Source organism: Taudactylus pleione, unplaced genomic scaffold (genome assembly GCF_031769625.1).
Source record: "Taudactylus pleione unplaced genomic scaffold, aTauple2 ptg000203l, whole genome shotgun sequence".
In the NCBI taxonomy this organism is placed as follows: domain Eukaryota; kingdom Metazoa; phylum Chordata; class Amphibia; order Anura; family Myobatrachidae; genus Taudactylus; species Taudactylus pleione.
Genome location: NW_028284605.1, coordinates 2,197,352 through 2,220,082, shown reverse-complemented (window position 1 = coordinate 2,220,082; position 22,731 = coordinate 2,197,352). Strand labels below are relative to the sequence as shown.

The 22,731-nt window shown below is 42.6% G+C and overlaps 1 protein-coding gene across 26 annotated transcripts in view; it reads left to right on the top strand.

Moving 5' to 3' along the window:
• The window catches only part of MYO18A (myosin XVIIIA), a 350,017-nt gene that overhangs the window by 120,164 nt on the left and 207,122 nt on the right, over window positions 1-22,731 (top strand). For 17 of the 26 annotated variants that reach the window (XM_088477754.1, XM_088477751.1, XM_088477750.1 and 14 more), the window contains 7 exons: window positions 2,355-2,393; window positions 3,491-3,559; window positions 5,887-5,974; window positions 15,815-15,921; window positions 16,693-16,869; window positions 19,931-20,141; window positions 21,877-22,019. In XM_088477754.1, coding sequence (XP_088333880.1) covers window positions 2,355-2,393; window positions 3,491-3,559; window positions 5,887-5,974; window positions 15,815-15,921; window positions 16,693-16,869; window positions 19,931-20,141; window positions 21,877-22,019 — 834 coding nt within the window. The other 9 variants (XM_088477756.1, XM_088477743.1, XM_088477740.1 and 6 more) reach the window with 3 other exon arrangements.

Sequence of the window (22,731 nt, the reverse complement as noted above, 5' to 3'; positions counted from 1 at the left end):
TAGATTCAAGATATATAAGCTCTACCATCATGTACAGATCTTTTAAATGTCTGCTAAGGGTGTGCAACATTATGAAGTATAAACATTTTGGTTATGTAATTTTTTTTAGTATAGTAATACACAGGCTTTCAATATATTAGTGATTTTTTTTCTGATTAGTTGTGTTTATGCTTAAATTTATACTCTTATTCTTGATTTCTTTTTATTGCGCTGTATGTATTTGAAGTTTTTATGTTCTGCAATGATTTTGAATTGGATTGAATTAAAAAATGTGAAAGTGGACAAAATAATATAGAATTCAAAAGCCAGCCAGCAAATCTAGTAGCCGACAGGATGTTTTAAGAAGCTTGGAAAACTGCTCCAATAAGAACATTGATATTTATGACTCTCAAGCTGTAAACTCTAGTAGTTGTTTTCTAGGCTCATTGGCCACCTGGCTCCTGGAATTGTCCAGCCCCATCGTTCAATAGCCTTAACACACCCCTCTGAGAAAGGGTAGTGTAATTCTGTGTGCAACATTCTCCAGGGCGTGTCTTGCAGTTCTGAGGTACTAGACTGCCCCTTACTACTTCCCTTTAAAATATGCCCCTGCATTTCTACCCATTATGATACCCATTCACTGCTGTACAGAGTGTCGGTGAGCGGGACGTACACCCGATTTTCCATTGACCTGTCAAAAGCATGACAGCCTCATTCTTGCATTTTGGACATCCTCATGTGTTAGCAGATTTGGAAGTGAGCGTGCTACTTGGCACACGGTCTGAATCACGTAATGAGCACATTATGTCAGCGCACTGATAAATACATTTAGTTTAGTCACATGCTCTCAAGGCCACCAAGTCACTTTCTGCATTAATACAGTCACCCAAGCTGCATTCACTTTTCAGATCTGTTTTGTGCCTGCAACATAATTAGAATATTAATAAAGTTGCAAGTTTCTTTGAAGTAAAATGTGACTTTTAAATATGTACACATTAATTTATTTTTTGTCTTTGTAAAATTATAAATGTATTTGTTTGATATGACGTGATCGCATTAGTCAGTGAGCAAGGCTACAGGATGCCGGACACTTCATCGTATATAGAACTGGGAACACATGTGTTAAGGTGCGTACACACGTAACGATTTTGTAACCAACGATTTTCTGTCAGATTTTCCCTTGAAAAAGTGAGCGATTTTTGAAGTGTAATGAACGATTTTTACAACGATGAACGAAAAATGTTCCTTCCCTTAATGAAAATCGTTATGTAGGACAGTCGGAAATGGACGATGAACGATAACTACAAACGGGAGATGCGCTTGAACGATTATCGTTTATCGTTATAACCGAGAAACTGAACGACAAATCGTTAAAAAAATCGTTACGTGTGTATGCACCTTAAGACATATTTAGATGTGAGCACTCAGAGCATTGTCTGCCTCCCATTTGTGTGCAGTCTTATTTTTGCACACATGAATAAAATTTGACAGGAAGGTTTTCAAAATAAATATGGGTAAAATTCGTGCAACATGACAATTCTAATATACTCTTCTTAACCCTTTGGTTCTTTGATGAGTAAAACTTTTTTCGATAGGAATGTAAAAATGAATTGCTGAACATAAACACCAGGTATTACTGACGGTTGGTTGCAGCTCATGACTTCTCCATACTATGACCTCTCTATCATTGGCAGCCAATGAGAAATGAGAGTTAGCGAAAGGTCACTGGTTTTTTTTTTTGTTTTTTTTAACGGCATGAAGATATTTATTTCTATATATGCATTTGACAGTTGCAGTGTGTGTTATACTATTGACCAACTGCATGTTCTGAAAATACTGAGATTCTATATGCATTTATACCTTCATTTGTTCGCCAGGAAGAGTCTGTTAAACCGTGAAAGTATGAAAAGTCCTGTCTATCACATGTCTCTTTCTAAATGCTTTTATTTATCTGCTACCACCTTCACTGGAGTCTGCAAAGTAAACTAGATGCATGCTTCCATTGTTTATTTGTCATTACTGGATAAAAGACAGCTAATTATTCATCTCCAAGACAAAAACAAAGAATGTTGAATTGCTTGGCTGCAAATAAGGCTGGGCATGCTGTTTCATATTAGATCTTGGCTGGATTTCCCTCTGCTGTCATCGCCTATGAGTAATGCTTTGTTAAGACAGAAGGAGAGGAGACAAGTGTCACATGTCTCAGCGATTTCTGTGGACCCCTGCAGATACATTAATACACTCCTGAACAGATAAATGTTATCTCTCCTTACCTGTTGGCAACTCAAATAATTTTCTACAGTGTTCCATCTGCTCTTTTCATGTCTGACATTTGTTGCTCATCTCTTGTCTCTTTCATCTTCTTGCTGCCATAGCTGGATCCAGCAGCCTCTGCCCTTTCTCCAGTGAGCCAGGTACTGTACCCCTGCACACAGGATCTCTCTGCCAACCCAGCCTCGTCTTCTATCCACATCTGGGCTGGTGTCTGTGCGCGTGTGTCATGCTGGAGTGTAAGGCTCTGTTCACATCTCCTTCCTGCATACATGTCCCACACCAACATCTCCACATCTCTCTGCATGGATGTTCTCTGCATGTATGTGACTGTATGTGTGTTCTGCATGCGGAGTGATTTTATCTATGTATATGTAAATAGCATGGCTTACAGCAACCGTTAAACTCCACTTTACTTCTGTCACCCTGAATGTGTTTTTCCCTTTTCTTAGTAAAGCATTAGTCCTTGCTTGTTTGGTGCTAAAGAAATTAATTCAAGTTTAATTTAAACTATTTTGCAGAATAAAACTCAAAATCGCTGACAAATCCTATGCTTTGATTTTGACAGTCTTCATTTGAAGCCGTCTTTTTCTTTATTTATGTTTTTAACTATTAGGCTACCTATGGTGGCAAATCGATAGTTGAATATTTTTGTAAGAAACATGCATAGTTCATTTATTATCATAATTTGTGACATTTACATTACTTCTTGTAGATTAGAAGCTTCATTTGCAAGTGAAGGCAGCAGATACAGAATTTGTGTGGTGCATTACTAAGCCCAGCCTGCAGTGGGCAGTAGAGCTGTGTATTGGTGCTCTTTATGGCGCAAGAAAGCTGTGTAAGGCAATGAGGAAACAGACCACATTTTTTATGTAATGAATCTTTAAAGGCCTATGCATTTTTTTTTTAAAGTAGTATGTCATTAGGCGTAATTATTCAGAATTGCTAACAATGCGCACCTTTTTTAGCAGTTTTTTTTTTTAATGGTTATCTCTGCCCATTAGCTTCTGATGAATTGCATAGTCCATTCATCAGATTTCTGAGGAGACTTTTTTTTCTCTAATTAGGTTAAGTAGGATGACATTTAGGAGTAATCTTGGTGCATGTTTTTACACCCAATCACCACAGACCTATTTAGAAGGTGCCACTAGCTTACAATACTTGTCTATCTTTGTGACTCCATGACTGACTGACGATGCATTAACCATTGACTAGACCTTGCTTTCCTCTCTCCTGCCAGTCGGCCATGCAGGGTGCCACTGAAGAAGCCCCTGCTTCACCTTTGAGCTCACCCAGTGCCCTGCCTCAGGTTGGCTGTGACTTGCAGTGCTGTTTGTGTGTGTTTTTGTGTCTTCCATGGCAAAGAACTAATTCATGATAGCAGGTCATTTTCACATTGACATCCTCATTCTTTTATTTTCCACTAAATTCATAACTTTATGCACAAACCCTAATCATCTAACTGCTAAAATATATCAAATGAAAAGAGATAATTGCAACTTCCAGTGATTGGGTATTATGTGAGTGATTAATCACTTGTACTTTAGGAATAATATGCATATTATATATAATAATGTCCTATTTGTTATTTACAAGGCCAAAAACAAATTCATGTATTATAAAACACAACTTTTAGTATTTGTGAATATTAAAGACCAGGTATCTACATTATCAAACTTTCTTAAAACCTCTGTTCTAAATTGTTATATTTTTTACGCTTTTTTTTTTTTTTGCTGGCAAAATTTAATTTGTCGTCCTTTATACATTTATTTATATGGGGTCAATATAGTACTGCAGTAGAATGCCTTGTGCAATACTCCTGGCAGCCACTTATTAAAGTTCCCATCAAAGTGTTAAAAACTACAGTATATCTGAATAATAATTTTTATATCAAGACCACCTGCTGCCATGTTTGTTTTTTACCTCCTGTGATTCCGACAGTTCTGTTTTAATAAAATGCTGTCAGGTGATCTCCTTACTAGAACCGCTTGATGTGTTACTTGCTAGAAATTTAGTTCATTGCATGGTACATTGTGTCACTTTTTTGCAATTTTGAATCTAATAGGAACATTGAATATTTCCATACCCCCATTTATACCTTTAATGAGTATACTAAAAAGTGTGTTGTACCTCAGGTAAATTATATTACTGTCTATAAAGATGCCATACTCTGTGTATATATACACGTGTTTTCTTTCATACCTGCAGTGAAATAGACAGTCACTGTACGTGTTTACACACGTGTACTAAGTGCACTGTGCACAATCAAATATTGGAACTAATTTTGTTTAGGTTTCATGCGTTTTACCATGTGGAAATGTACATAAACTGCCTCTGTGTATGGGCCCCTTAGTAAGTAAGGAGGTTGCATTTATCATAGATATTGCAGTGAATGTAGCTGAATACGCTGGAAATGCTAGCGTGTGCCTACATAGACAAACTCTGCTGTACACTCCATAAGTGTGGAAACTCATACAGTATAAATGGGAAAAATTACTCATTTAATTTCTCTACCTCCAATTGTAAGATTGACCCTTCTAGTAGTCAACCTCTTCTAGAAAACCGCAAATCCCAGCATGCAACGTTGTAGGACAGCAGGACATTTTGGTATTATGGAGTCTATGTACTAAGCCTTGGGGAGAGATAAAGTGGATAGAGTTTAATTACCAACTTAAGTACCAACCAGCTCCTGTCATTTGTCAAACACATGCAAAAAATATAGTGGTCGCTCACATCAGCTTAATGGTATTGCACAGGTGCTTGTAAAGGGCGGGGTCTACTCTGAACCACAGGAAAAAAAGGGTGTTCCCTCCAGCACACTGCAACAATATCAGCAAAAATACTTGAACCCTACATGATGGTCGAAATTCAGAGGTGTTGGTAACATACATTTGCAAATATATGACTAAGCGCCGGGCCAGCGTCAAGGTTCCTTTATACCAGTGTCCCTAACATTCAGGGGTTCACGTCTGAGGTGCAGGGCACCGCAAAAGAATCCAGCCAAGGACCATCCCCAGGGCATCATACGAAAAAAAGAAAAAAGGTGATAGTGAAGTGTAAAGTATAGATGTGTAAAGATAATCAATAAGTGTTAATATAGTAAGAAAGAATTAAAATTAAATGAATAATAAACAAACAAATAAAATGGTGATGAAAAAGTATCTATGCGAGTTAAGTGGTGATGCCCTGAAAAAGCCCAACCAGAGCAACCCCGTGGGAGCTGATTGATTGGTGCTTTATCTTCATCCACTTTATCTCTCTCCAAGGCTAAGTTAGTACATATGCCCCTGTGTGTTTTACCACAGCTGTAGAGCCACAGGTTTTCTAAAATATATCTTCAGTGTTCTCGCCAATGTAACAAAATGCAAAACTCACATTGTTTTTTTGTGAAGTTTTCAGCTGACCTTGTTTTTGTCTGTGTCTATATTAATGTAATTTATAAAATAGTGGTGTGTGTTGATGTACTCTTTCTACACTAGCTTTCTGTGTCTTTTCTACATTTGATTTCCCATTATGTGTTTTTAAGCCAGCCTATTCTCAAACAGTGTGTGTTGCATCCTGGGAAACCAATTTCACCTTGGAGCTCCATCTACCGCCTGTAATTTAATACTAAACGGGAGTGTTTTATCTTTTCAGGCGAAGACCGAGGAGCAGATCTCTGCTGAGCAGAACTGGTATGAGACAGAAAAGGTGTGGCTGGTTCACAAAGATGGATTCTCTCTGGGTAGGTTGATGTCTTTAACATACTTAAAATGGGCGATTTTAATATAATAATAGTAAAAAAGGATTAAAGTTGACATATGTTCCTCATCAATTATATTAAGTTGGAAGTTGTGGTCTACCTTTGGAAACATCCATCCCTTGTGAAGATGGCACCTGTTAGGATCATATCTGATGCCATCTTCATCAAGACACTTCCATGTTTCTAAGAATATGCCAAGGCACCATGCTGGCAGAACTGATTCGGTTATGTCTCTGTATGGTCCCTGTCTTGATGTAGTAACCTCGTCCCTGGACCGCCACCAACCACAGCCTCCACATGCCGTTTCCAAGAGACTTGTCAGAGACAGTAGCCACTAAAAATGAAACTGTCCTGGAGTAGTCGGGATACTGTGAGAGGAGTATACTTTCTCCAACACTGTTTGCATTTGTACAAGACTGGGAGGTAGACATTTAAAATATTTGCAAGATTTTATGTCTTAAAATAGGGCAATGTATGTTCTTGTATCTGCTATGGTTTAATTACATCTTATTATTGAGTATATTCTGTGGAATATCTCTTGATCATTGTCCCTAGCAGTGACTGTGAAGCAGAGGCAAAATTTTACTGGCTATATTTTGTGAGAATAATGACTTAAGATGCTAGTACAATCTGGTGAAAGCTCAGAACTCATTGTCAGACATACCACGTACATACATGTGTATAACCAGGTATAAAAGGCCTTTCTACCATCAACATACAGAACATGTGTCATCTGCCCCAACCTTCATGGGATATCTTTCCATATGTTGTAAATCAGGATCGACAGACTCTTTCAAGCGATACATTCTGCTCTCTGCGACCAATTAGGTCTGAAACTACCTAATTGACCGGCCAAATTTAAGCGTGTATTGAATCCTTTAGAAACAAGCCGTAGTGTTCTCTATTGTCTGCTGTTCTAGGTTCTCATTTCTGTACTGATTGTTTAATGAGTCTTGGCATGAATTTTATCAAGCTGTTCTACTGTGCAAGTTTACTCCCTGGGCATTCGGATGGATAAGCTTCATGCCCTATCTCCATAACTTTAAATATCTAAAGCTGCACTTAATGAATCTGAATACAGAGTATTGTATTATGTTGCCTTGGAGCTATTCACTCGCTAATTTCTTTAAATGTGTTGGTATACATGGTCTGTTTGCAATAAGGTGGCTATTTTTGCTTAGAGTATCTGTTGCGGATGCAGGTTTTCTAGAGGGTTTTAATGGACAAATAAATTACATTGAAATTGATTTGTTCTTTGCATATGGGTTTTAAAGCTGTTTCCGATGGCTCTGGCTTATAAACATACACTCATTTACAGAAAATCAATTAATTTAATTACACTTAGGTAAGTTGCATCTTCATCAATCTCAATATAATATGTTTAAACTATGACAATTGGAGACATAAGATTTGCATCCCAGCATTTATTATTGTAGGTACATATGTATATAATTGTATATAAATAATGTGTAAATGCATAATTTAAATTTTTTCAAGCACACCACACTTTTAGAGTTTTTCTATATCGACATCATGTTTCACCATGCTTTAGTTTTTTGTTTTTTTTTAGTCCTGCATATCAGTCTGTCTTATTAGAGCTTACAATCTAATTTCCCTAACCCAAGCACCTAAACATAAAGGGCCTAATTTACAAAGTGCAAAATGGTTGAAAACTGTGCAAAATCCACTTTTTCGCTGTGCGCCAATCGGCTTGGGTTTGTGGTGAAAGATTTGCAGTTGCCAATGGAAACAGATGGGCAGATTTGAGCAAGTCGAAAACAAAGATCTAATAGATAATGGGCTCTTATGTAGTTGAATATTTCTACTTCAGGGTCCATAGGGGGTCCACAGGGTTGACCTTGGGGTATAGGTTGGGAACCAAATCCAGGCACCACGCAGTTAAAGCTTTTAGCTCCTAGGATGCACTTGGGTCCACTCTCCCTATAACCCCACCCCCAGCCAGAGGCACCTCCGTTTAAGTTGTGCCCGGCCGGAGTCGGGTCACCGTTTAGTGCAGTGGGGAGCTGATTAGCAGCCCCTAAGCTTTATTTTTTCTAAGTACAGAGTTTTTTTATTTTTACTTTGGACTTTCAGAGCGGCAGCGTCGGACTGTCCATAGGACGTCTAAGCTGCCGCTCCGTCACCCCGCCGGCGCTGAGACGCCAGTACAGATCTGGGGATCTCAGCGGGACCCCAGAGTCTGTACTAGCCGGACTCTGCGGGCGCCCAGGACTGCTGCCGGATCTACGGGGAGCAGGTAAGGTCGCGGATCACCGCTTGCGGTGATCCGCGCATTTAATATGCAGTCCTGTGCCTCCGGTCTCCGGGGACAGACCGGAGGCGCCGGCAGTGGCGGCGGGCCCCCCATACCCCGTGTGTCCACTAGACCACCAGGGACTTACTGATCGGCGCTGGGAGCCGGCGTCCCGGGAGGTTAATAGCCGGCCAGGGGAGGAAGCTTTCCCTGTTACAGCGGCTCCTCCCCTCAGCTCAGCGCGCCTTTCAGTATGTATAGTCTGGCGTCGCTGAGCTGCTTCCTCCGCGGGCCACGCTTCTGAGGTCTCCAGCGGCCATTTTCTTGTGGTGCAGCAGCAGAGCTCCGGAGATGGCAGTGAGTCCAGTCCCCCTGCGTACCTCACCATCAGGTCAGTGTACACAGCGCTGTAGCCTTCCCAGACACTGAATCTGGGTAAGTTGAATGCAGTGTAATAGTGCAGTATATTATATGACATGTTTATGTATATATGTATATATCTGCATGGTATGTGACTTATGCTAGTGCTGACTGTCTGTATTTAATTCTCTCACCTGTCAGTGTATATCTATCCCTTTTCCTTATCTGCCCTAATACAGCTGTACTTAGGGTGGTTCTGAGACCTCACATTTATATACTCGTTGATATTTGTGAGGTTTGTAACATACTGTTGCGTGCTGCACGTTGCCACATTTTCGTTGGAACTGTGTGTTGCATACGCTGAAAATGGGTCCCTGCGGCTAATTTTAGCATCAGTCAGGACCAGTATAGCACTGCTTGATATTTCCGCCAAGATTGGTCAGATATGTTTGACCAGGAGATAGAGCGTTATACTGCACCCATTTTTGCTATCCTGCAAGTCATGTGCTGCAGGTGTTAGTGCGGAGGATTTGTTTCATAAAGGGTTCTGTGTGTGGCGTCATCTGGTGCCGGCCCCTTTCACGACCCCCTTGGGAGGTTTGTTTTCTCGGGATCCTCTCAATTGCGGATCGCCGAGTGGGCCCCATTGTTGTACCTCACTTGGGGTTACTTCACCATACTGCCCTTTTCATCTCAGGGTATCTCGCAGTTTCTTGCACTCTTCCCCTGTGACACAGACTATCGCTCCCTGCAGGGGGTTTTCGCAGTATATGAAATCCCCCTGGTGCCACCATAGTCTGTCATTCCCCTTGCAGGGATTCCCACGGCCACCCTGGGTGGATGTCGTTTTCTACGAAACGCAAATTGGCGTGGTTGACGCCCTGTGGTTACTTCCCAGTTGGCTCTGCCGTGTACTGGATACTGTTTTGGGCTCTTTCCCTCTTACACGGGGAGAAGCCTATTTCAAGTATTATTATCCCTGCTTTGGGCTGGTGGCAGGTCCATTCTGGTTAGAGTGAATGTTGACCTGCACCTGTATCATACACCCTCAGTATTGCGTGCCTTCTGGTTCCCTGTTGCTGACTAGCGGGGGGATCGTATGGCGGGACTCTGGCTGTTGTCAGTTATGAGGTATTACAACAGTGTTTGGCCTCCTGTCCCAAATTCCCTGAGGGTCATCACGAGCCCCTCATGGGGTGGATGGGCGTGTTACTCGTCAGATTACAGACGTTACTATGCATCCCATTCCTGCGTGGTCGGATTCTTCTGATCCGTAGGTGGTAACTCTGCCTGAAATCAGTATACTCGCTTTCAGGGGTTGTTACCCATCCTACCATGGCTATAGCATGGTTGGTTAATACTATTGCATACTGAGCTGATGCATTTGTAATGTTTTTTCCCCACCAACACGTCTGGGGTTCAAATGTATTTGGTCGCTCATGTAATATATGCAGTTGTCATAGGTGGACATGCCTATATTGGATACCAGTCTCCTAACTTTCAGAGTTCCGGCTGCGACGGTATCCTCCGTAATACCCTATGGCTGCGCTCTGGGAATGCAGAGGTGCAGATACCATCTATAGGGTAGATCTTGTTGGGTCCTGACCTTGACAGTGGCAGTACAAATTTCCCGCCTTCAGCTATGCCCACTACAGGGCCTCAGACTAAGTCTATTAAGTCTTTTTGTCCTCTGGGTCAGCCTAAAGGTCTGTTTCTTCAACCGAGCAGGCCTGGACTGCCAGCCGATCCGGCTTCTGAACCTACGGATATATCGTCAGCATGATGAGACAGGCCTACCACTGGGAGATGGCGATTTTCTCAGTTCGCCCGGTACTAGTGTCTAGTTGCCGCGGCTACGTGGGTAGGAGGGTACGCCCTCTCTTTGCTCAGGCGGCCTATTTCCATGTGATGGTACGCAGGCCCTTATTCGGACCCGAACAGGGCCTTACGAATCCAGAAAGCTATACAGTTGTTGGGGTAAGCGGAGCTAATTGGGCCATCCCCACTTTCTCAGCGAGGGACTGGTTGTTCTGCTTTCTTTCTGGTGCGGTGGCTGAATGGTCCTCTTTGGCCTATTCTCTGTCTCAATTCCCTGAACCAGTTCCTAAAGCTACCTGGGCTCAGGAGGCAATCCCTATGCTCCATCATACTATGTTTGGAACCTGGGGACTTTATGGTATCACTGGATATACAGGACGCGTGCCTACGGGCACTTACAGAGACCTTGCCTCAGCATGGACTGAGGTTTGCTGTATCACAGCACTTACGGTTTTCGGGCTCTGCCTGTTGGGACTGTTCTCAGCCCCACAGGGGTTTACCAGCGTTTTGGATTTTCTAACAGTTCTTCTGTTCAGTATATCCCAATGCTCCTGTACCTGGATGGCCTCCTGCTCTTAGCAGGATCACGGGGTACTTTACAGCCGGGTCAGGTTGACTGTGGCTTCTTCAGGGTGCAGAAGTTTAATCAATGGGGAAAAAGTCCTCCCTGCATTCCTCTCTGGGTATTCTTCACCTAGGAGCCCTGCAGGATTCTCAGAATCTGAGAATTTTTCTGGCGTAAGACGGCATCTCCACTCTTCCATTAGGAGTACATGGATGTCTGCGCAGTCGACATATGTCTTTGCACTCTGGGAGGCATGGTCCACTATTCAGTGTCTGCCTTTGGAAGGGTGGAATGGGCTTAGTTCCATTCCAGGCCTTTCCATAATTGGCTTATCTCCAGATGGAACAAGTTTTTTTCTGTCTGATCACTGTTCAAATGATGCTGCTCTCCCCGGAGCCAAGTCTGTCCCTTTTCGGGTGACTATGAACATCTCGTCCAGGGTATTCTTTGCTAAGGACAGTGTCTGGTTCGCATCCATTTCAGTGCAATTGGATGTCTGTCGATTCCACCCTGTCAATTAACTTGTTGGAACTTTAGCCTGTCTTGGGCCTTCACTCTGGCATAGCCCTTGTTTCCCGGTGAACCTGAAAAAGTTCAGTCCGACAGGGTCAGAACAGTAGCTTCCTTTTTAGCAATACTGTTCGTTGGGTGGCAATGTCAGGTATGTCATACATTCGGACATTGTCTGAGGGTCTCCTCCCGACCATCTCGACAGTGTTCATTTCAGGTGCTCTCCATTGGGAAGCGGGAGTCCTCAGCCGTTACGACGTGCATCCCGGGGACTAGTCTCTTCCCCAAGAGAGGTTTCATCTCCTGGTGAGAAGGGGGGGGGGGCCTCCTGAGGTGACACTCATGGCCTTCTGACTCTATCACACTATGGTGTTACAGTCCAACTCTGGGGATTCTGAAGCAACCTTCAGTGACTCTTTGTCGGTGAAGGGGTTCTTCCAATTTGCGTACCTGTGTTCTCCAGTCTCCATTATTCCTCGAGGGAAGTGTTTCAATCGAGACAGAGATGCTTTCCTGCTGGTGGCTCCTGATTGCCCCAGATGTCAGGGGTACTTGGTTTTTCGGAGTCTCTCCATCGATACTCCATTCCTGATGCTTCACTACCCAGACCTGTTGTCTCAGGGTCCTGGGGTTTGCCTTGGACCTGGGTCGTTTGTCTTTGACTACGTCCCTACAGTGGTCTTGCGGCTTCCATGGCTTTGTCATCGTTGGAATGATTGGAGCACATGGATCAGCTTTTGCTGGGACCTACCACAAACTGTGGCAGCCATCATTCTTATGGTATTCTACCTATCGATACGATCCTCTGGTTTCCAGGATTTCCAGATATTCTGGCATTCCTTCCGGCTGGCTTGGGTTTCACCCTCGGCCTGGCCTTCCTGACAAGTGCAGATCTCTACACTGTCAGTATGATTAGGTTATGGAATTGCTCCGCTCTGATATCCAGTTCATCCTTTGGAGTGTTTTCTGGATTATGCCTCCATTTGTCCTCCCTAGGGACTCCTTGGGAGTTAGGAGTGGTTCTTTGTTAACTCCGGGGAAAGTTAATGGAACCGCTGGTTGTGATAGCCATTACATGGTCTATTGCTTTGGCTTTCTCTCTTTCTATCAGGGAGTTTATATCACCCAGGTGAGTGTCGGAATTGGGAGCGTTCTCATGTGGCTCCCTCTTCTGGAGGGCATCTTGTCAGGGTGTGAGTTGCTCTCACCCTGTGTTTCTTCTTAGTGATTTTCAGGTTCCATATTATTCTGGAACTTATGGTGCGGCCATTCAGTCCCCAGTCCTCTCGGCTGGTGTGGCCTCATTGACTGTGGTCCGGCCTCTGTGGCTTTATGTGATCCATTCAAGTTCCTGACGGAAATCGGACTCCTTATTGGTGGTCTGAGATTTCTGGTTTTAACAGGAAAGGGTGGCCGGCCTATGGCCATATGTTGGCTGGACGGCCTCGTATGTCTTCTTCAGGGGCCTACCCATGGGTAGGCCTTTCTGTTGTTGCTGCTTGTTTTTTCTCGGGCCATGTAACCCTCGTGGGTGGCTCGCTGTGGCGCCTTGGCTGCTTTGCCTTGCTAGGTGGCCACGTGGTCTTCTGTCCACACCTTTTTAAGGTTCTAGGCATTGTTTTCCTTTGCCTCTCAGGATGCTTCCTTTTTGGCGGCGGATTCTCCTCTCAGCAAAGGAGCGTCCCCTCCCTTGGTTGAACTGCTTTGGGACATCCCCAAGGTCAACCCTGTGGACCCCCTATGGACCCTGAAGTAGAAAACAAGAGATATGGTAAGAACTTACCTTTATCTCTGTTTCTACGAAGTCCATAGGGTCCACAGGGCGCCCGCCCTGACGCACCTGGCTTCAAATGGGCTGTGTGACTGGTCACCGGTTTTCTGTCTCCCATTTCTGTGAGTATGGTTATCGAGTGTTCCAGTTTTCTCTCTTTTTTTTTTCTCCTCCTCCGGCCTTTGGCTTCTTACAAACTGAGGTGCCTCTGGCTGGGGGTGGGGTTATAGGGAGAGTGGACCCAAGTGCATCCTGGGAGCTAAAAGCTTTAACTGCGTGGTGCCCGGATTTGGTTCCCAACCTATACCCCAAGGTCAACCCTGTGGACCCTATGGACTTCGTAGAAACAGAGATAACAAAGGTAAGTTCTTACCATATCTCTTGTTTTTTTGCTGTGCGGACAGGACAAAGACCTGTATGTACTAGATTGTGGTGAATCTTTTACGCCTTTGCGTAGTGCCCATTTTATGATTTTCCTGCATTTTTGCAAATCTTGGTGCACTTGTAATCTGTAGATGCATCTGTGTGTGAAGACTAGGCCTGCACCGTCATATGTATTGGACACACCAAAGTGTAACAAGGACATGTTGTAGGGCCAGTTTAGTCAGAAGCCACTTATTCTACCTGTGTATCTTTGCTTCCTTAACACGCTCAAGTTTCCTCACAGTCCAGAGAGATCCTGCGTCACTTACTACATATCAATATGATCGGAATACAATTCCCAGTGTTGTAAGATAGAAGTGCTAACCACTGTGTGTCCCCATAACTAGTGGACAAACTCCCATCTCCCAGACCTTCTTTATTCGTGAAGTAATGTTAGATTTCACCTGATAGAACTGAAGATACAACAAGTGACTCCCTGTCCCTGGGATGGGACAGTTATTAGGTATTTCTGTCTAACAAGATTACTTTTTTATGAGTCACAAAGCTCCAGGGCAATCCAAATCCAAACCTGGACAATGCAGATTTTGGAGGGTTGCAGCTTTGGAACTTACACTTGACTGCTTGCTTTTCAGGATGTTGAAATATTAAACACGCATCATTTTGGTCATTGATTCACTCTTCTATAATAATATGTAGTAAACATACTTGTATAAGTCTTACTATCAATCTGTTCAATTATTTGCAGAACTTGCCATTAACTAGCAAAGCAATATCTTGACTGAACATTAGTGTGCAGGAGGCTACTTTATTCCAAGCATAGTATTATTATTATTATCCTTTATTTATATGGTGCCACGAGGGTTCCGCAGCGCCTCACAAAGTACATTAACAAATGAGCAAACTCGTAAAACAGCGACTTACAGTACAAGACAATACAGAATAAGAACATGGTTTATAAACATTGCTGCAGCGATCATAACACTCAAAAAAGCAGCAGGGCATCAGCTACCAAGTGTTAGGTGCTCTTGTGGAGAGTTTTTAGTAGATGATCGTATGAGTGAGGGAAGGAAAAGCACATAAGGGAAGAGGGCCCTGCTCGTGAGAGCTTACATTCTATGGGGGGGGGGGGCTCAGGAAGAAGCATGACAGTCAGGAAGAAGCATGTGAGCAGCAGGTTAGGATAAGAGCTGGAAGTCTTTGAAGTAGTGAGTCTTGAGAGCCCGTTTGAAGCTTTGTGGAGAGTCGGAGAGGGAGAGAGTGCCAGAGGTAAGGAGCAGCACAGGCGAGATCTTGGAGGCAGGAGTGGAAGGTAGTGATCAATAGGCAAGAGAGGTGGGATGCATTTGTAGGAGAGGGAGGGAGATTAGTATGATGTAGATGAAGGTGTGGTGAAGTGAGAGGGAGAGGAGGGTGGGTGCTCAGCTTAGTGGGTGGGTAGTAGGACCATTGTGGGGGAGAAAAGAATGAGAGAGGAGTAATGGGAGAGAAGGAGGGAAATAGAGGGGAGAAATACAGACAGAGGAGGAGAGAGAAGGGAAGGAGCCTAGGGGGGAAGGATAGAGGTGGGAACAGGGGGCAGAATAAAGGATTAGGTAGTCACTGAGTAAACTGAGAATTTGAAGAAAACATGGTCACGGTGAGGTAAGAATAGTGTATGTGTGAGAACGACAGTGTTGAAGGTTTTTAAAAAATGCTGGTGAAAGAACACTGTTGGTGAATGCGTATGCTTGATGAACAAAGTAGGGTTTTTTTTTATTGAGGGGAATATATGTGATTTAATGTGTTTTGAAAATGAGCAATAAAAAAGAAGTTCAAAGTTGTGATGCTAGGCAAAAGCAATGGTAAATCAGACCATATATGCAAGGTTTAGAGGTTACTTTGCATTGGTACAAATAAGAATTTAGATTTTTGTGAAAAAAGAGGCAGCACAAATGGTAGCAAGTGAGATAATGTCTTTGCAATTATCAAACAAGGAGTTCAGTGTTGCATGTCCTGGTTATGCAGGCAGCAGGTGTTTGTTGTAAAGAGGTGCAGCTGCAGTTACCTACCCTTACACTGTATCGCAGATAACACACATTACTAAAATACTTAATGTCATTATCCTCTATTATGTGCCTTACATTGCTCCATTAGTAATAGATCACTAATTGTTTTGTGCAGGGAATAAGCTAAATGCTGAGAACTGCAATCTACCTGAAGGAAAGTTGAAAATCCGACTGGAGCATGATGGGACATTACTGGATGTGGACGAGGATGATGTGGAAAAAGTGAGTTATAATTTTTATCTATACACACAGGAAGAAGTTGGAGAACGTTATTTCTATATAGCTTTATATTTAATGTCAGTGAAAACTACTTACAGTATAGGTTACTTTGCTTAGGTACAATGCTGTATTATTGTATTCTGATGTCTGTATTTAATATAGCATCTGAACAGCATTGGATATTTTATCATTATTTATAGCAATGACACACAGCTCTTTTAATTCTTTCATATTCTGTTCCCTAGTAGAGCTTACAATCTAAACCTAAAGCCCTCATTAGCCTCAGAAGCCAAATCACTTGCCTGTAAGTTATCGGACTGTCAGAGGAAATTGGAGCACCCAGAAGAAACCACATAAGTACAGAGAGAACATGTAAAGTCCATGCAGTGGTCTAGTTAGAATATAACTCATGGCCCAGTGTTGTGAGGGAACCATGCTAACCACTACACCCAATGTACTTGTTTAGCTATATAATGCCCAGGTGCATAGATAGAGAAATAAAGTGATCTGCCATTCAATATTGCTTAGCAGCTATAGAATAAAAGGTGGCCTATTGTATTCTGTGCAATATAATATAATGTTATTTTACATATACTAAGGGCTCAACAGATAAGTGACCTCTTTGTGTAAAGAAACTTATTTTGTATAATTTGAATGTTTGGTAAATCAGAATAATATGTCCAGTGCTAAAACCGTGACTGGGAGACAGTGACACGTGAGCCCTACATATGATTATAGTAATAATATAAACTACCCCTCCAACTTTCTTCTCAGGCAAATCCTCCATCTCATGATCGGGTGGAAGACTTGGCTTCACTTGTTTATCTCAATGAGGCCAGTGTACTGCACACTCTTCGGCAGCGGTATGGTGGGAACTTGATTCACACGTATGCTGGCCCAGCCATGGTCATCATGAACCCCATGAGCTCACCCTCTATATACTCCGAGAAGGTATGACATAGGGTAGCTTTCTTTTGCTTCTTGGAAGTCTTGCCAGGACAAGTCATTTTAGTTTGTTTTTTTACAACCTTCAGAAATGACTTTGTTGCATACTTTGTGCGCTGAAAATATTTTAAATGGCATTCGAACGCAGTTCATGGCACCATTTGGCTTACTGTTATACAGATAGGTATGCAAAGTCTTGTTTTGGATTAGGTGCCATTTTGATGACTGGGTGTTTAAGCTGTAATTTACTTTTGCACCTGCTTTTTAGGCATTTTTGTTATTGAATAGTTCCATCTAGTGGAGTTTTGAAGAATTGCTGTTTGTTTGTTTTTATTGCTCGCACATCAATTGTCAAGGAATGTTTGTAGTAACTTATTTATTAAAATAATGTGGTTAATAGATTAATTTATTATTTGGCAATATTATTAGTCCATGCAGTTTGTTTTTCTTGCCTAAGTAGGCGAGACATCTACATAAATAATTTGAAATTAAATAAAACATTTTTTTTTTATTTCATTATACACCTCTATATTGCCGGTGATTTGATTCATATTCACTGCCTAAAATGGGGAAAATAGGGTGTTGTTTAACCTTTAGATAACATGTCCCATTTGCCCACAAAATGGCAGCCTCTGCTGTATAAGTGTCTCAGCAATGTAATTTGTTCCTAGTGAATCAACTACCTACATTCTCATAAATGTTACCTACATAGTTGAAATGGCTGACTTTACTATATATAGGCAATGGTGTAGTTTAAGTAAAAATAAAAGACAAAAAACAGTAAAAAAGGTAGGTATAATTGGAAAAAAATGCTGTATAAATACAATTATTACAGTTCCTATAATTGCCAAAGTAAGATACTACATTTTTGCATTAAGTAATTTAGGGGTCTATTTACTAAGCAGTGTTAGGAGACAGAGTGGAAAGTGATAAGGTGCCAGCCAATCAGCTCCTAACTGTCATTTTTCTAACACAGCCTGTGAGATGGCAGTTAGGCGCTGATTGGCTGGCGCCTTATCACTTTTCACTCTGTCTCCTAACATTTCTTAGTAAATAGACCCCTTAGCCTGTGTCAGGTGAGGAATCTATCATTAAGGTGTAATTTCTCACTCTAGAAACGTTTTGGTGGCAGTTGGACACCTGATACATTATGTCTGAAGCTGTATCATGTTGTCCATTCACTCTTTATGTAGTACAGTCGTACAGTAGGTCTCAGAGGACGCCATTTTTGCTGTTAAATTACCCTTCCACTCCAGCATGAGAGACCCCTTATTCCGTGAGCACAGAGACATCAATCTCCCTGGGTTTCATTATAAATTTGCTCTGAAGTGAGATCCATCAGTGCAGTCCAGGCCATTCACATCCTGTCAGTTTTTTTCCCCGTTTCCATGTTAAATGTCCATGTTGCCATGGCAACAAAAATCCCCCCTGAGCGACACCGTGCAGGTACATTCACTCCTAATTATGGTCACAGTCAAGATTCCTAATAAAACCATCCCTTATCTTCCATGGGTCCTTTCAACACTGAAAGCCATTTGTATAAAACGCAGAAAGCCCTCAGTTTAAATTTAAACAGAGGATTGCAAGATCATTGAGTACATTTGCTTTCTTGTGACTTACAGTCTTCTCTTATCCCGATGATTTTTACAGCTTTACCCACTTTAGATTAGCAAGAGTGCCACATTTATATACTGTGATTCAAAGCCATTACATTCATCACATTCTAGGCGGATTCTGAAAACATTGAGGTACCACACTCTATATTGTGTCTTACTTCATTTCATGCAAATGTGAATTTAAATAGGAACGTGTTTTCTGCTGTCAAAGTTAGCTTAGGGCCTGATTCAGAGCCGCTCGTAAGTGGCCGCTCGTTCGTTCCGAGCGATGTTTGCCCAACTGCGCATGCGTACGGATCGTAATACGCATGCGCGAACCAGTCAGTGCGGCCGAAAATCGTTCGCTAAATAGCGAATGCCTGCTAATATGAGTGACAGGAGGAGGCGTATGTGGGTGGTAACAGGGGAAGGTGCTTGAAAACGGGGAGTGGAGATCAGAACGCAGGCGTGCTTAAAGGTCAAAACGGGCATTTTATGGGTGTGCATAATTAATACAGCAGCGTCACTGACCACGTCACTGGGTTATTTTATAGTCAGAACTGCTCGCAAATTTGTGGTAGGAAAAACCAACCACAAGAAGAGCGAGCAGTTCATACGCTGGTCGATGTACTCGATTAATCTAATAAATAGCGGACATGACGTATGATGCGAGCGGCCAGGGGGTGTTTTTATCAAAAAAACGACCGCATGTTTTGTTCGCTCGTTCAGACATAGAGGTGGCAACAGACCGCAAAGAGCGAACAGTTCATTTGAATAGCCACCCGCTTTTTGTAAACGAGCGAGCGCTAATAGCGACCGGCTCTGAATCAGGCCCTTAGTATAGGCCAGTGGTATCAAACATGCGGCCCTCCAGCTGCAGTGGAACTACCTATCCCAGCATGCACGGCCACAGTTTTGCTATTAGGGCATGCTAAAACTGGCAGGGCATGCTGGGATATGTAGTCCCACAGCAGATGGAGGGTTGCATGTTTGACACCCTTGGTGTAGGCTATAATTTAAAGGGACTGTCTAACTTAGTTTTTTGATTTACCCGTACATGTCCTCCTGCATCTTTTACTAAATGCAGGTACCAATAGTTACAAGGATCTATGTGCACCAGTCGCTAACACAGACTTATTAGTCTGAAATTGGGAAAGTGAGAATTAGAATTAAAGGACATCTTCATTCAAAGTACCTGTCCTGGTTAGATGCAGGCGGCAATACTGTGTACACCTGCTTACCCCTGAACAAGTGTCTAAACGTCATGAAATGTCCCAGCTCAGCTGTTCCCTCCCCTGTCTGGTCTCTTGGCCTATTACAATGTAGTGAGCACAGTTCTGCCTCCTGATAAGCAGACCAGGGCTGTAGGAAATGTCAGTCATTGTTACTTAGCACGTTATCCCTTTTATTCATCCCAGAGCCATTGGGTGCTGTGTTGCTGCCTGTTAACTTACCATGTTGTCTCCTCGCAGGTGATGCACATGTTCAAGGGAAGTCGCAGAGAGGACACATCACCTCATATATATGGCGTGGCGCAGGCTGCATACTGGAATATGCTGATGACTCGCCAGGATCAATCCATCGTCTTACTAGGGAGCAGTGGTTCCGGCAAAACCACAAGTTGCCAGCACCTTATCCAGTATCTCGCTACAGTGTCTGGCAGCACAGGGAAGATCCTGTCAGGTACAGCATTGTGCCAATAATGGGGGCTATCTTGTACTACCCTCTGGCTGAGTTACTGCAGCAATCTGGGTCTGCTATTATATTATATCGACGTATAAATGGCTGCTTCATAACCCTTATAAATGTCTAAGCTCCAATTCACTGGCAGGAGATAAGATATTATGTAACATTGTGATCTGCCTCACTACAAGCTGATCTCCTCTTATCAGTCTTTTTATGCTCCGAAAGGTTTCTTGCAATGTCCTACTTTACTGACAGGAAGTCTGATGTGCATCGGAAAAAATGCTGACCCCACAATGAAACTCTTATCTTTAGATTTCTTTTAATGTTTTTGTAAAGAAAGTTGTATATTAGATTTATTATTTATTTATCAGCTCATGTTGTGAAATAATGACACTCCCGCTAAGAAATTCTGGTGAGTATCAGGGGGACACGGCTGGGGTGCTGGGGTTAGTTCATCGTGCCGTCTATTCCGCTGTCAGACAGAACTTCTCACAGACATGCTGCATTACACGGACATGATGCTGAAGCATAACATATGTTTTTTGGGTTTTTTTTACTTTTTTGATCAGACACAAGTTATAGGTACAAACAGTGTATCAGTAGAAAGTAGATACAGAAAGCATGTTTTTTTCTTTTGGACAACAAAGGTTACATTTGTAATCTGACTCTTTTTTTTGTCAAATAGTGAATAGAATAGTGAATTTCTCAATGCAAAGTTAGTATTGGCCACTAGATGGCAATGTTCTATAACTATCTAACTGCTAAAAGTGTCTTGAATATCATGGGATCTATTCATTAAGCAGAGAAGAGTCCTGTTTAGCTGAAATCAGGACTCTTCCATGCTTCCTGCAGTATTTGTATTATAAGTGTATTACTTCTCCAGCGGCACCCCCGCTCCATGCCTGCATCGCATCACCATACTTTTGTATGGAGAGTGCAATTCATAAAAAACTGAAAGCTCAGCTTTCCGTTCCTCTCCTGCGTACAGATTCACCATCTGATGTTGGCATAATCTGTGCCGCAAGCGAAACAGAGCAGGTCTGCGCGGCCCCTGACTCTGCCCCCTACTCTCAGCGTCCTCTGCAGCAGGTCTGTCCTGACTTGCTTCTCCCGGACGCCGGTGCATGCGCAGTGAGAATACAGACATATCGGGCACCCGATATGTCTATTTTAATTTTTTTAAGGGGAACTCCGGTCTGTGAAATGACTAAATGAACACATACATTGTAGTCTTCTTTGAGAAAGTGAACACACATTAAGGTAGGTTTGGAAACATGGCAGCCAGAGTGTGTTGTTTGCTTGTAGTTGGTGTTTGGACTCAGCACTATTTATTGTTATGTCCAGTGCCAAATCTAGTAGCACTGTACAGGGTTGCGGCCAATAGGGGGCTCAGAGATTAGAGGGGCCTGTCCACACCTGTCCTTCCTTGTGAAGCCCCCACTCTATCTCTTGTGCAGGAGAGAAGGCCAACGTGTGCCCCATAAACACAGTATGGGTCTACACTTTGCTTGTACTGGCCCCCGATAATGCATTGCCAAGTTGTCCTTAATATATTTCTGTAGGACCTGACAATATTGTATTCTGTCTGTCACCTGCTTAACACTGACTCCAAAGAACACCAAATGAATGGCATACACTGAAATCTGTGTTTCTAAAATATAGTTGTTTAACTTCCTATTAGTGTATTGAAAACTAATTTTTTGATGGGTACAAATTCTCTTGACTATTGCAGCTGAAAAGTGGCAGGCTATGTACACCATCCTGGAGGCTTTTGGCAATAGCAGCACGAGTCTGAACGGCAATGCCACACGGGTCTCGCAGATCATTTCTCTGGACTTTGACCAGGCTGGACAGGTGGCGTCAGCTTCCATACAGGTGAGAAGAGTCTATTATGATGATGCCAGGATTCTTCAGCTTACTATTAAAGGCTTAATGGACCTAGGAGTAAGCATGGAAAATGTGCTTAGATTTGTAAACCTTTTTTGGTGAGTCATTTAGCCTTCAGCACAGAAAGGATTAACATTGGATACCAAGTAGCTTTTCAGAAGTGTGCAGGAGAATGAATTACTTTTCAACTAGAAAATAATTTCCGCCGTCACACAGCTAGAAGGAGTGCAGTAGTTTATTCAGAGACATTTTAATCCTCAAATGCTAAACTTGACCCACTGTAGAAATCCTCAATCAGTTGCCTACCCCACCCCACAACTGGACTGCTCTCAGGGCCCTCTTAGAATTGGATGTAAGATACACCTTTCTCTACTTCTCAAGCACATTAAAAATGTGCTGTATGTAGATTTCCACATACGTATTATAGGCTCGAACCCCTTACGCCTGTAGAGGCAGGATGGGATGGGAAATAGTATGCTAAATACAGTAAGGGGAAGACATATGGGGTACATTATTGAGAGGTAAGGCTGTGTTCAAGGGAAAGGAAATGTGTTATGGTGGTGGGGGGTCACTGACAATGCACACCCTATGTTTCATGGTCATGACTCTTCTGGCACAGGAGGGAGTGTCTCTCCCTACAAGGATTCACAATACTGAGAGCAGGGGCGTAATTACCATAGGTGCAAGGGGTACAGCTGCT